Below are 12859 nucleotides of genomic sequence, written 5' to 3' on the forward strand. Positions count from 1 at the left end.
GGAGCAGCCTGGGACAGCGGGAGGTGTCCCTGCCACGGCAGGGGTGGGACGAGATGAGCTGTAATGTCCCTTCCGACCCCTGCCCCCGGCGGGCGCGGGGCCGGTGCCGCAGCCCGGGGGTCCCGCGGTGCCGGCGCTGCCGAGGGGCGGCGCTGGGCCCCGGGGGAGGCGGGGAGCGGCGCGGGGCGGTGCCGGGCCGGTGCCGGGGCGGTGCCGGGGCGGGCCCGGCGCCGGGCGGGCGGAGAGGTGCCGAGGCATCGCCGTGCGAGCGGCGCCCCGTGTGCCTCCTGCGCCCCCGGCCAGCACCCCCGGGCCGGGGCATGGAGGCGGCGCACAGCATCCCCGTGCTCGACGTGCTCCGCCGCTTTGGGGTCAGCGAGAGCTGCGGGCTCAGCCCGGAGCAGGTCCGTCGCAACCGGGAGAAGTACGGCCCCAATGGTCAGTGCGGCGCCGCGGGATCGCCGTGGGATGCGGGGCGGGGGTGGGATGGGGCAGCGCTAACGGGACACCGGCATCCCGGCTGGCATCCTCCCTATCGGGACCGGGACCGGGACCGGCATGTGGACCGGGATCCTCCCTAGCGGGATCGGGATGTGGACCCGGACCCTCCCCGCCGGGATGGAGATGTGGACCGGGATCCTCCCCGCCGGTACCGAAGGGGTGCTGCCATGGATCCCCCCGGAGCATCCTCCCGGCCCGGCTGTGCGGAGGATCGGGGGGGATGTGCCGCGGGACACCTGTTGATTAGGGCAATATTTATCGGCTTTAATTAAAGGCTAATTACTGAGGGTTCGAGCGGCCAGGAACGTCGGCAATTAACGGGGTGTTAATTCCGCTGGCGGAGTGACAGAGAGCGGGGAGGGACAGCGATATCTTGTTACCAGGAAGGAAAGAGGGGAAGGTCTCATTGCCTGCGGCTGACAGAGGGAAGCCCCAAAAGAGCCGTGAGAGGTGTCCTGGTGGGGTTGGGTCTCGCTCACCCCTCCCAGCACCCTGGCTGCGGGTGCTGCTGTGGGACAGGGAGCGGTGGGGAGGGCACGGTCCGTGTCCCGGCCCTGCCGGTGTCACACTGACCCGGGGGACCCTCTGCGAGCAGCTGGGCATCTTCACGGGACTGAGAAGGGGAATTTGTAAACGTGGGTTTTGAAAGCGTTCAGTGTGCCCAGGAGGGGCTGGCTGGGGTGTCTGGACCTATGCAGGTGATTTTAGGGTGGCTTTGTTCAAGCTGTGACCGAGGTGGTTACATCTGCATAGGAGCCAAGAGAGGTTAGGGTGGTTTGCTCCAGTGCTTTGGAGCAGTGAGTCCCTTCTCAAACTTCTGCAAGGAGATCCGTGTGTAAACTCTCTCCTGGGTTGGAGCTTGTTGCATCTGCTTTTTGCTTGATCCTCACGGATGATTCTAAGGAAAGCCTGAGTAGATGCTGGCAAGATTGCTGTCTGCATTTCTGTTTGTTGGGAGGGCTGTGTTAGGTGGGATCAGAGGGCTGTGACTCCTCCAGCCCTGTGGGCAGCTGTCCTGTGCTGAGCTGTGCTCAGGGCCCCCCATCCCACCAGTGCTCCCTGTGCCAGGCAGCTTCAGCTCTGTTCCCTGAGCCAGCATGGTCAGGGCTGCACTTGGGAGCTCTTGCCATGGAGCACCTGCACCAGCTGCAAGCAATGGAGCATCACATCTGCTCCTGTTAGGCTTGATTTTGGAGAAGGGCAGCTGGGGACCTGTCTGGTTAACTGGGAGGAGCCCCTCTGCTTTGGGGGCTGAAGGCAAAATACATCCTTATCAAACAGGTGGCTGGTCTGATTTCAGGGTATAATTGCAGCCAGTTTCTGTGCCATGCCCTGGCCCCACAGGAGCATGTGGCAGAGGGGTGTGTGTGCTGTGCAGCAGGGTGTCACCGATGGGCATCACCACTGTGGGGCTCCTGGTGGCTTTGTCCCTCTGTTTGCCCAAGTGAATCATCATCACTGAGTCAGGCACGTTGGCTGCTCAGTGCCACCGGGCTCTGCCTTGAAAAAGGGAGCTCAAAGCTGTGACGTAGGTGCAGAGCCAAGGGTTAGTGGTGGCAATTAGTTTGCCTTCAATTTTTTTTCTTTTTGCTTCCTCCTCTTGCAAGCAGTGTCTCTGTACTCTCCTCGCTTGGCAGTTTTGTTTCTCATGCCCTCCAGCATTGGGTTTCTCACAGGCTGTTGGTTCACAAGAGCTGCTGACTTTGGGGTGTCCTGTGTCTTTCACCTTCCAAGCACAGCTCTGCAGCTCCTGTACTGCACAGCTCGCAGTGATGTGCCTGAATGTTGAGAGCAGTGATGTGGGCAGTGCAACCCTCAGTGAAATGTGGTCAAAGGTTTTTAAGAATTCTGAACTTTTGCAATTTCTGAGCAGTATTTATATTTTTTTCATGGTGCAAATGAGACATAGACAGTTTAGAACAGCTTAAAACCATGCAGATAGGGACCTGTGCGGTTTGCTTGGTTTAAAACCTTGATTTTAAGCAAAAAGTGGGGTTTCTTTCCAGCATGGTGAGAACTTGCTGGCTGTGTTGTGGCAGCAGGCACCAACCTCTTGGCTCTGCTGGGATACCCTTGAGTGTCCTGTCTGGGAGCAGCTTGGGACAACTAGCTGGGCTTGGAGATGGGCTGTATTAAATTGCATTTCAATTTAGGTTTAAATTCAGCTCTAGCAGCAGAAGTGTGGGGCAGTTTGGTGACTCGTTTGAGCTTGCACAGAAGGGGAAGAAAAATCTTGTGTGGCTTGAAGTGCAGAGCAGGCCTTCAGCTCCAGCTACTTTCATTTTCGCACCCTCCTGTCTCACATTCATTCATTTCCTTCTAATCTTGAACTCTAAACTGGCAGTGTGGTCGTGAATCACAATCTAAAATACATCATCTTTCTGAAAAACTGCCTCCTGACATGCTTCATAGAGCTGCTGGCTGCTGCTTTTTTATTGCATTTAAAAAAAATATGAGCTGCAATGAGCTCTGACGTTAAGTGAGAAGCAGCCATCATTGGTGTGACTGATACAAAATAATTTTATTTTTGGGGGGCGGTATTCTTTTGGAGCTTAAAATTGTTTTTTTTCAGATCCAGTGCTCACAAACACATTTTCAGAAGGAAGCAGAGACCAATACTGATTATTTGGTATCTCCAGCTCGTGGCTGGGGAGCCAAGCAGTGCAGTACAGATTACTGGAGTGGAAGAAGATATTTCTCCATTAGGAAGAGCTTGTGTTCTCGTTTCAGCTCTGTCATCAGTGCTGTCAGCATGGCCTTTCATTTGCCAAGGAAACTGGAGAAGCCGCAGAACATTTAGGTCTCACCATGGCAATTCTGAATCTCCCAAGTCAATTTTAATTAATAAATGCTTTGGATGTCTCACATGTGCCTGGCAGGTGGTTCCCTATACCTCTTCCCATCCCAAGCTCCACAGGTTGCTTTTAGACCACAAAACTTTAAAAAAAGCCGCAAACAAACAAAAATAACCAAATGCACATCTGTTATTTTATAACAGACTGAGCAGGAGGGTACAGGCATGCACCCTTCCTGAATGTAAAACCAGGGGCACGATTTCCCTTGAAATGATTTGATTTTTGCCAAGGAATGACAGATGTAAACAGGAGTTGCTTTGTGGACAGACAAGTGATTTTTCTGTTTTAAATATAGCTCTGATTTATCTCTTCTAAATGGATTTCTGAGTGTAAATGAGCGTACATTTCAGGCAGGATATTGCTGCCATTAATGTGTATGCATAATTTTATTTGCTCCATCGGTAACCTAAATGGGCTGTGAATGTCAGCAGAGTCAAACTCGAGGCTTCAGCATAGGGGTGTTTATCTCATCTGGTGTCTCATCTCCTCTGACTCTGAAGCAGAAGCCCTGCTGTGGTTGGAAACTCAGCTGGGCAGGACCATCCTGCCCATCCGCCCTCCTTGGGGGCTCACCCATCCTGTTCTTCACCCGCCCTGCTCCGGGGGTGACCCCACGGGTACCCTGTGCTCTGTACATCCCATGCCTTGCTGAAGGTGCAATGTAGCTGTGTCTAAGTGTTACTCAAACCAGCTTCAACTCAAAGCCCACCAGAAAATCTGCTTGTTTTTTCCACCACACCTCCCTGTGTCTCTGCAAGCCTCACTCAGGATCCCCAAATCTTTGTGTATATTCTCCCATGTGCATGCCCAGCCTGCCTGGGCAGGAGGAGGAGACATCCCCAAGCCCAAATCCAGCCTGAGCTGCGCTCCTCCTCTCCTCAAACCCACCAAGGCTCATCCTCACATCTGAGCCCCTGTTTTGCTAGAAACACCACCGATCTCTGATTTATTTGCATCCTTTCCCCAGGATGTGTGTGTGCATCCGTCGGCACACGCGTGTGTCTGCGCGCACTCCGCCTGCGGTGCGGGGCCTGACGTTGAATTAGCTGCTGGCGGTTGCTAACGAGCCAAGGTTATGCTCCAGCTCTCTCCTGACAATAATAAAAAGAAAAAAAAAAACGAAAAGAAATAAAATTTCTATTTCACGCTGAAGTATTTGAGGTGGCAGCAAGAAGAGGAAAAGCAGCATTTTCTGAGTCATCAAACTCTGCGCTCTGTTCCTCTGTGCATCGCCCACCTTTTCCACCCCCAAAACACACGCTGAACAGTCTGATTCATAAACATGCTACGGGTTGTGGGGTTTTTTTTTTCTCCTCCTCCAAATCCTTTCCCTGAGGAGACATGCTGAGGCATTCAAACCTTGCGAGTGCCTTCAAATTTGGGGAGAGACTACACAAAGTTTTCATAATTGACAGGGAAACTTGAGATTTTCATCTCCGTGCCATCCTCTGAGGTTACCTGCATTCACACCTACCTTTAAAAAAAACTGTGAATCAAGAGCAATGTTCAGAAAAACTGACATCTGCTGTCTAAATGCTGCAGGAACCAGGGAAGGAAGATTTGCAGGGCAGGAAGACACAGAAACTCTGCTGTGGGAGAAGGGATTGTGCCTGCAGGTCTCATGTTTACCCCTGGGGTTGGTCTGCCTTGTGGCACAAGTGTTATTTCATGAATATTTTTAATTCATTGCTGGTTTTAAAGCTGGGGGTGGTAGAGCTGGTGCTACAAAACACTGATTTAAGAGGAGCTGGATGCACTGTGGATGCCCAGATGCTGGCTTGGGATGTGCTGCTTCCAGGAAGGGGCTGGAACATGTCCTCCAAAAACACCTTTAGCAGCAGGATCCCCCCCTTCTCCCAGGATAATCCTTTTCCCCAGTAATTCAGGTGGCTCTTTTGAAGTCTCTACTCCAGCCAAGAGTGTATGGCCATCCTAGAGCCATACTTGCCATCACCATAAAGTCACACCTCCGCTCTTTGCCATTTCAGCACCACTGGTCTTTCTGCATGTTTTAAGCCTTCTCTTACCTCCAGATCTGATTTGAAGTGTTCCATTTCTGTGGTCATCTCCCCCCAGGGTAAATCCCTGAAAAATCCTACTGATAATTATGTTGCAAGCGAGTTTCCCTTTCTAAAGCTTCTCTCAAACCCATTTTTCTTGAGTAAAAAGCCTCACTCCATGCCTGCTGTTGCTGTTGCTTTCTTTCTCCCAAGGAGAATTTTAATTTTTGAGAAGCATCCAAGCTGCTGCCTTTTCACTCTGCGTTTGATCTGCTCCTGCAGAAGGGTTGGTGTGAGAACAGGAAGCTCCTGGCTGTGGGTTGGCTCTGTCCTGGCACAGCCACAGCCCAGGTGATGCCTCTGGCACGGACCCCATGGTACATCCCTGAACACGGGCCAGGGGTGCAAATGCTCTCACAAAGCAGGGCTGAGCAAGGCTCAGGGCTGAGGAAGGGACACTTCAAGTGACTTAAAGCAGGTGGTTGTTGTTTCTGGTGGTGGCAGCTGCCCTGTGCAGCACTCAAGGCCATGGTTGATCCTCTATGCACAAAAGCTCCCCGGAGAGCAGCGTTCCCAGGGCTGTCCTGTGATTTGCATCAGGGATCTGAACTGGCCAGCAAAGGGCATCAGGAGCCTCACAGGGCTGCTGGCAGCCCTGAGGTGCTTCTGTTTTCATAGTCCTGAAAAATGAAGTGGTTTGATGCTGTTTTGTATGCTCAAACCTCTGGAGGAGCCAGCTTTGATTTTTCTCCCACACACAGTGCTTGCAGAGTCAGTTGGGATGCTGAGATCCCTCCAAAATATTGTTGGGGTTTTTTTTTAGGGTTATTTTTTGTAAGCTAAGAGCCAGATGTTGAGGGTTTGCATCCTGTGCCTTTTAACCAGCTGGTGCTGCCCCACTCCTGGGGAAGGGGCTCCTCCCTGTGAGGCATTGCTGAGGCTGGACCAGCCTCAAAACCCTTCTCTTGGTCCATCAAGTTCACCTGGGGGCCAGTGGATGATCCATCCCTGTTAATGTTTTCAGGGCTGTTGAAAGAAGGACTGAGAAGTTAAGAGCAACACCTGGGCTGTATTCCATGGAGGAATAGGGCATTAAAAGCAGAATAACAAACCTCTTTGGGCAGGTAATGCTGGACATGTGGGTGCTGACATTGCACATGGGTGCTCTTGAATTCCTACTCACTATTTTCGATGGGAGAAGCCCATCAGGGCACTTAGGCAGTGCTCCCTGCCCAGTCCCTTGCTTCTCTCTGCTGGTCACGAGCAGTGGGAAGCAGACATGAGGCTGTTTTCTGCTGGGCTGCCTGCTGGGATGTGGGTTAGTGCAGTAATGGGCTGGAAAAGTGTTCCAGAGGGGAGGCACTGGGATGTGGACCAGGAGCTGAGCATGGTGATGTTTTCTGGCACTGCTGGCACTCATGGTCTCAGTTACAAGGTCAAAATACATGATTATCAGAAGAATGTTGGGGTTTTCTGCTTACTTTTTTATATTTCTTTCATTTTTTCGCTTTTCACCCTCCTTTTTTTCCCTTCCCCTTCCCCTGGTTCTCACGTAGCACACATGGATGACTTCCCATGGCATCTCAGATGGGGTGAAGGCAATGCAGGCAGCTCCTCCTGCTCAGCTGGAGCACCTTGGGCAGGAGAAACAGCTGGTGCTGAGGGCACTGGGATAGGTGGGAGGGATGGATGGAGGAGAAGGGGCCTCTGCCCACTCTGGGTGGCAGCAGGAGAGAGCTGTCTGGTTCAGTCCAACCCAGTGCAAGATTAACATGCAGAAAACTCAGAAAGCACCAACCCCACAGCCCATTTATTATTCTGCATAGGATAATTTTTTGGGGGTGTTATTGTTACTCTTTTTTTTTTTTTTTTTTTTTTTTTTTTTTTTTTTTTTCTTCAGTGTTGGTAGCACTGGAAGTAGAAAGTTTATCAATAACCTATATTTAAAAAAAAAATCCCCCAGTGCTCAGTGGAGCTGCTGTTGGTACCAGTTACCTTGCTGGAAAACAGGTAGCAGAGATCTGGGCTGGAAGTGTAGAAATGTTGAAAAAACCGGAGCAAGCAGCAGAGAAAATTGTGGTTACTCCAGTGTTTCCATGACGTGAGCGTGCACCGGAGGCTCCTCCGTGGGCGGTTAACCCCTGGCAGGCAGGGCTGCCTGCTCCCCCCTCATCCCAGCGCTGCCTGTGAGGAAGAGCTGCACAGGAGGCTCCTAATTCCCCTCAGGATTAATGCTGATGGTCCTCTCCACGCTGGGTGGGTGAGTCGAGCCAGTCATCTCGTGCAAGCAGGGTCACATCTGAGTCCAGAGAGATGTTGAATTAATCCTTGCCAGCGATTAACCTCGTGTTTGTAACGAGCATTTGCTGGTTTGCTGCTCCCGGTTTTTGAGGTTTGGCTGCTCGTTATCACTCTATAAAAACCTTTTCTCTTTCTCACCCGCAGAGGTGGTGAGTCTGTGGCCAGGCTGTGGTTTGGTGGTGATCCCATCTGTCCGTGTGCTGCCTGGTCCAACACATCCCTGGACATTCAGGACATGTGGTGGCATCAGTTTGTGACCTGTGATGGCTGAAAGCTGAAATGTTATACCTCTTGTTAAAATCTAGATCTATAGTGGTCCTAAACCTAAGTGTCACTGCTCTGATCATCAGAATCCTCCTAACATTTAAATGCTCAGAAATCTGTGGGATGTGCTGATGCAGGTCCTGGCTTGGTACCCTCTGGTCCTACATGAACCCACTTGAGATTAAATATACACTTATATATCCCATTTGAGATTCTATTTACATGTTCTTCATTTGAGATTGTATATGTATGTCCCATTTGAGATTACATGTGCTCCATTTGAGAGCAACATATGTCCAATCTGAGATTTTGATATCTATACATATATATGTCCCATTTGAGATTTTATATATGTATATAATTTCCCATTTGAGATTATAGATGTATGTCTCATTTGATAACCAACTAATATAACTTATTCACCCACTGATAGCTTATATATATCATATATATAGTATATGTATAGTAAATATATGTGTATATGTGTAATATGTAGACAGTATTTTAATTTATATATATATACATATATATATGCATATATACATGTACACACACACACACACACATATATATATATATATATATAAATGTCCCACCCACAGTAACATTTGCAAGTAACTACGGGACACCTTTGAACAAAAAACCCCTTTATGGAGGGAAAACAAGCCAGAGGCAATAAAAAGCTGTTTGTCCCTCTCGGGAGCTGGCAGGTCCCCGCAGAAGGGTGACGGCACTCGAGGACGAGTGGCAGGGCCAGCCCGCGGCAGGGTCACGGTCCCTGTCAGGGGTGCGATGTTTTGGGGAGGAAATCCGCTCCTTGCTCTTGCGTGTCCCCTGTGCCCCTGGGTTCCTGCCCGCGGTATTTTTGCTTCGGGTGTTTCCTGCTGTTGAGGCACTCCGAGTGTTTTAAAGCGGCGGGGGAGGGGATGTGAGTGAACCCGGCCCGAGGGCTGCGCTGGCTCCTCTCCGTCCCTCAAAGCGCTCCGCTCAGCCGCGGGTCCCCAGAGCCAGCGGCTCTGCTGGGGCTGCCTGGAAAAGGTGGCCCCTGTGCTGGGGCCAGTCCCCACAGCTGCTCCGTGTCCTGCTGGGGTGATGAATGGCCAAAACGCATTTTTTCCTTTTTTTTTTTTTTTTTTTTTTTTTTTTTTTTCTGCTTGTTTTGTTTTGTTTTGTTTTTTCCTTGTCTTTCTGGAGAAACCCCCTGGAGCGCTTGCAGAGCTGTCCTCAAAGCAAACGCAAGGTTTTTTGTGTTAGATATGTGCTTTATTATGCAGGGTGGGTTTTCTAAAATTATCACTTAAAATTTATCATTATTATTAGCAGTAGTATTAATAGTATTATTATTTTAAAGATATTTCTGCTTCTGGTTTGGAAACAGTTTTCCTTGCACCGGTCGGTGATAAAATTCAGTTGTTTTTTTGGGAAGGCTTTGTGGGTGGGGGAGATTCTCTCCTCTTCTGTTTCGCCACGGGGAGTGAAAGCTCAGAGATGCTCGAGGAAGGGCTGAGCTGGGCTGGGCTGAGCTGGGCTGAGCTGAGCTGGGCTGAGCTGAGCTGGGCTGGGCTGAGCTGAGCTGGGCTGGGCTGGGCTGAGCTGAGCTGGGCTGGGCTGGGCTGGGCTGGGCTGAGCTGGGCTGGGCTGGGCTGAGCTGAGCTGGGCTGGGCTGGGCTGAGCTGAGCTGGGCTGGGCTGGGCTGAGCTGGGCTGGGCTGAGCTGGGCTGGGCTGGGCTGGGCTGGGCTGGGCTGAGCTGGGCTGGGCTGGGCTGAGCTGAGCTGGGCTGGGCTGGGCTGAGCTGAGCTGGGCTGGGCTGGGCTGAGCTGAGCTGGGCTGGGCTGGGCTGAGCTGAGCTGGGCTGAGCTGGGCTGAGCTGAGCTGGGCTGAGCTGGGCTGAGCTGGGCTGGGCTGGGCTGAGCTGAGCTGGGCTGGGCTGGGCTGGGCTGGGCTGGGCTGAGCTGAGCTGGGCTGGGCTGAGCGGTGAGCCCGGGCTCCGGCAGTGCCCGAATCCGCGGGGATCCAGCTCAGCTGGAGCTTGCCCAGCAGGAACCGCCTGCTCCCGGGAGCCGGGCAGCCGAGGTCGGGATAACCCTCCCCTCACCTGCCTGCTTGCACTTTCCTTTTTCCATTCTGCAACCTCCCAAGTCAACAGAAGGGCTAAATTAAGGAATCTGTGGGGAGTGAGTGGAAAAGTAAAAATGAAAAAGGCTGGCTCAGCAGCGCAGGGCGGGAGAGGGGAAGTGATGGAGCTCTGCTCCTGGTCCGTCACAGAGGGTTCCCCTCGGCTCGTCTTTGGGGTGTCCTTTGGGGTTTTGCAGTTTTTCTGGGCTTTTCCACGCTTTGAGAGCCAGAGATCTTCTCTGCTCCCCTCCGGAGGGAGTTCCTGCAGTGACCCAGGAGGAGGGGCTGCTCTGCAGTGCTGGCTCAGGCACGTTCTGGGGTTCCTCTTCTGTTTATAAAACCTAATTCAAATTATTCTTTCCTTTTCCACACAAATATATTTAGATTTCCCTGTATATATATCTATGTATCTATATATAGATATATATGATATTTTTTCCTTATGCACGAATATATGTTGGTATCATGTATATATAGATATATGTATCATATTTCAACTTTATAGTCACACACACAGATACTATGTATATTTGGAAGGTGACTATGAAAAAACCCTAGAAGGGACTCATATTTCCAGGGATCTCCAAGTATCTCATTCCAGGAAAGGAACTCCTTCAACTACACAGAAATGTGTGATCCTCAGAGAGCTCATCCATGAAAAGCATGAATTGTCCAACTTGCCCCTTTTTCCCATCCAGAAAAACAGATCCTTTCTATCCTACAGAAATTTTTTTCTTGTGATATAATCCAAACTGAGGGCTGGATAGACTTCATTTTCCATGAAAACCCATCCAAGAGGATTGCTGAAAATAGACTGTTCTCTGAGAACAGATACCAGAAAAAGCAAAGGGAGGGGTGGAGGCAGGTCATCTGGGGCAAGGAGTTCTGCAAAATAAATTAATGATTGATAATCTCAGTTTGAGTTAAAAGCAGCTCATTAGCACCCATGTGGATTAAGGGATACATCACCCTGCAGATGCACTGGATGTATTTTATCATCCTGGTTTTATTTATCATGGGAGATGGGTTGGGATGCCGTGTTCAAACTTCAATATTCCCCACAGGTTTGCCATGACAGAAACATTTCCTCCAGAAAACAAACAAATGGAAAAAATACTCCAACTCAACTCCCTCCAGACCACAGCACACTGAGGATGGAGTTGAATTCATTCAGCCTCGAGCTTGGGGCAGGGAACATTTCCAGCCCAGTGTTCACAGTCTGGGTGTTCATGATCCATAAATGCACAGTTTGTGCCCTGGGGCTTGGCTGCAGGCAGCAGCAGGATTGATTAAAACATATGGATTAAAAGATAGCAATTAAAACAAACATCAGCTTTTGGAGGGGTCAGGGTGAGCAGGTTCCTCATCTTGGCAGGGAAGGGGAAAAGATGCAGTTTGGATTTAAAAGCAATATCCTGTAGTTCTTCTTGTTGGTTTTTTTTTTTTTTTTTTTTTTTTTTTTTAATTGACACTGCAGGTTTGGGGCTCTGTTTCAGTAACTTTAGTTACATTTGTAATGTAATTTATTATTTCTGTTTCTTACTTATTATTTATTGGTTTATTTTCCAGGACATGCAAATGTGATATCCTTAATGGTTGCTTACAGCCTCATGGAACTTGCTTGTCTCAGTGTAAAGGGATATTGGTCCTTGGGGAGGCAGTTTTGCTGTTCCCCCACTGAGCACAGCAGTATTTGCTGTGTTCTGAGCAGCATCTCTCCTCCAGAATCAAATGCATCCCTTTGGAAAAACGCATCCTAGTCTCATTTTCTTACCTGGATTCTTTTCAGTTCAAATATTTTTTGGAAAAATAAGATTTTTCTTAAATCCATTGAGATTTTTAGAAAAAAAAATCCCAAACACAGTTCCACCTTTTTGTTTCCCAATTCCTGCAGAATTCATCTGAAAGGCTCAGCCCAATTTTGGTTCCTCCCCTGGGGTGTTTGAATCTTCCTGGGGCTGGGCACTCTCTGAGCTGACCTGGCAGCGAGGGCATCACTGGGCTCCTGGCACTGCCACCTCTGCAGCTCCCTGTGCTTGCTTTCCTAAACTGCTTCCCAGCACTGCCAGGAAAATGTTATTAAGTTTTCTCACTGGGTGTTGGAGTCATTGCAAGTGGCCAAGGTTTGTCCAGTGTGCCTGGAGGGGACACAGATCCCCCACTGCACTGCCCCTGGCCTGGCTGGGGCTTTCTGCTCACTGTGCTGGGTCTGATGCTCTGGGTGGCAGCTGAGCATCTCAGGGACGTGGGGAGCAGCCAAGGGCTGCAGCAGAGCCCAGAATAATGAGACAACATTACTGGACAAAAATTCCCAATTTAATTAACACTTAACTGAAAAATTAGGTTTAGGGTGATAAAGGAGGAAATAAAAAGATATTTCTAGGGTGGAAGAAGAGAATATATTGAAGTTGCAGCATGTCCTTTGTTTGGGGTTGTGGTAGTTTTGGCAGAAGGTTCCCAGATGAGCCAGAGTCACTTCCTTGCCTTTCCCTGCAGTTATTGAAAGGGTCTGCTTGAAGCAGAGGTAGGAAGAAGCAAAAAATACCCAACACGACCCCAAAACTAAAAAAATTCATGGAACTTTTAGCTTTATTTTCTTCAAGCTCCTGTAGTGGTTGTGGGGTTTTTGGTTTGTTTTCTTCTTTTTCCAAAACCGTTACTATTTAAATGCAGATTTTTAGCTTTTCCACCCGGGAGCCGGAGCTGGAAATTCTTTCCACTGCGTTGGTGCAGGAGGGAACAAAACACTGCTTTTAGTTTGCTCAAATAATCCATCCCTGGCTGGAGCCATGGGTTTCCTCCTTCCCACTCCCTCCCACTCC

General features: G+C 50.0%; 1 protein-coding gene across 3 annotated transcripts in view; it reads left to right on the forward strand.

Moving 5' to 3' along the window:
- The first annotated feature begins 262 nt into the window (after positions 1–262).
- The window catches only part of ATP2A3 (ATPase sarcoplasmic/endoplasmic reticulum Ca2+ transporting 3), a 53967-nt gene continuing 41370 nt past the window's right edge, over positions 263–12859 (forward strand). For 2 of the 3 annotated variants that reach the window (XM_053995470.1, XM_053995471.1), the window contains exon 1: positions 263–438. In XM_053995470.1, coding sequence (XP_053851445.1) covers positions 321–438 — 118 coding nt within the window. In that variant the 5' untranslated portion in view covers positions 263–320. The remainder of the gene's footprint in view (positions 439–12859) is intronic. The other variant, XM_053995472.1, reaches the window with a different exon arrangement.

Source organism: Vidua macroura, chromosome 20 (genome assembly GCF_024509145.1).
Source record: "Vidua macroura isolate BioBank_ID:100142 chromosome 20, ASM2450914v1, whole genome shotgun sequence".
NCBI lineage: Eukaryota > Metazoa > Chordata > Aves > Passeriformes > Viduidae > Vidua > Vidua macroura.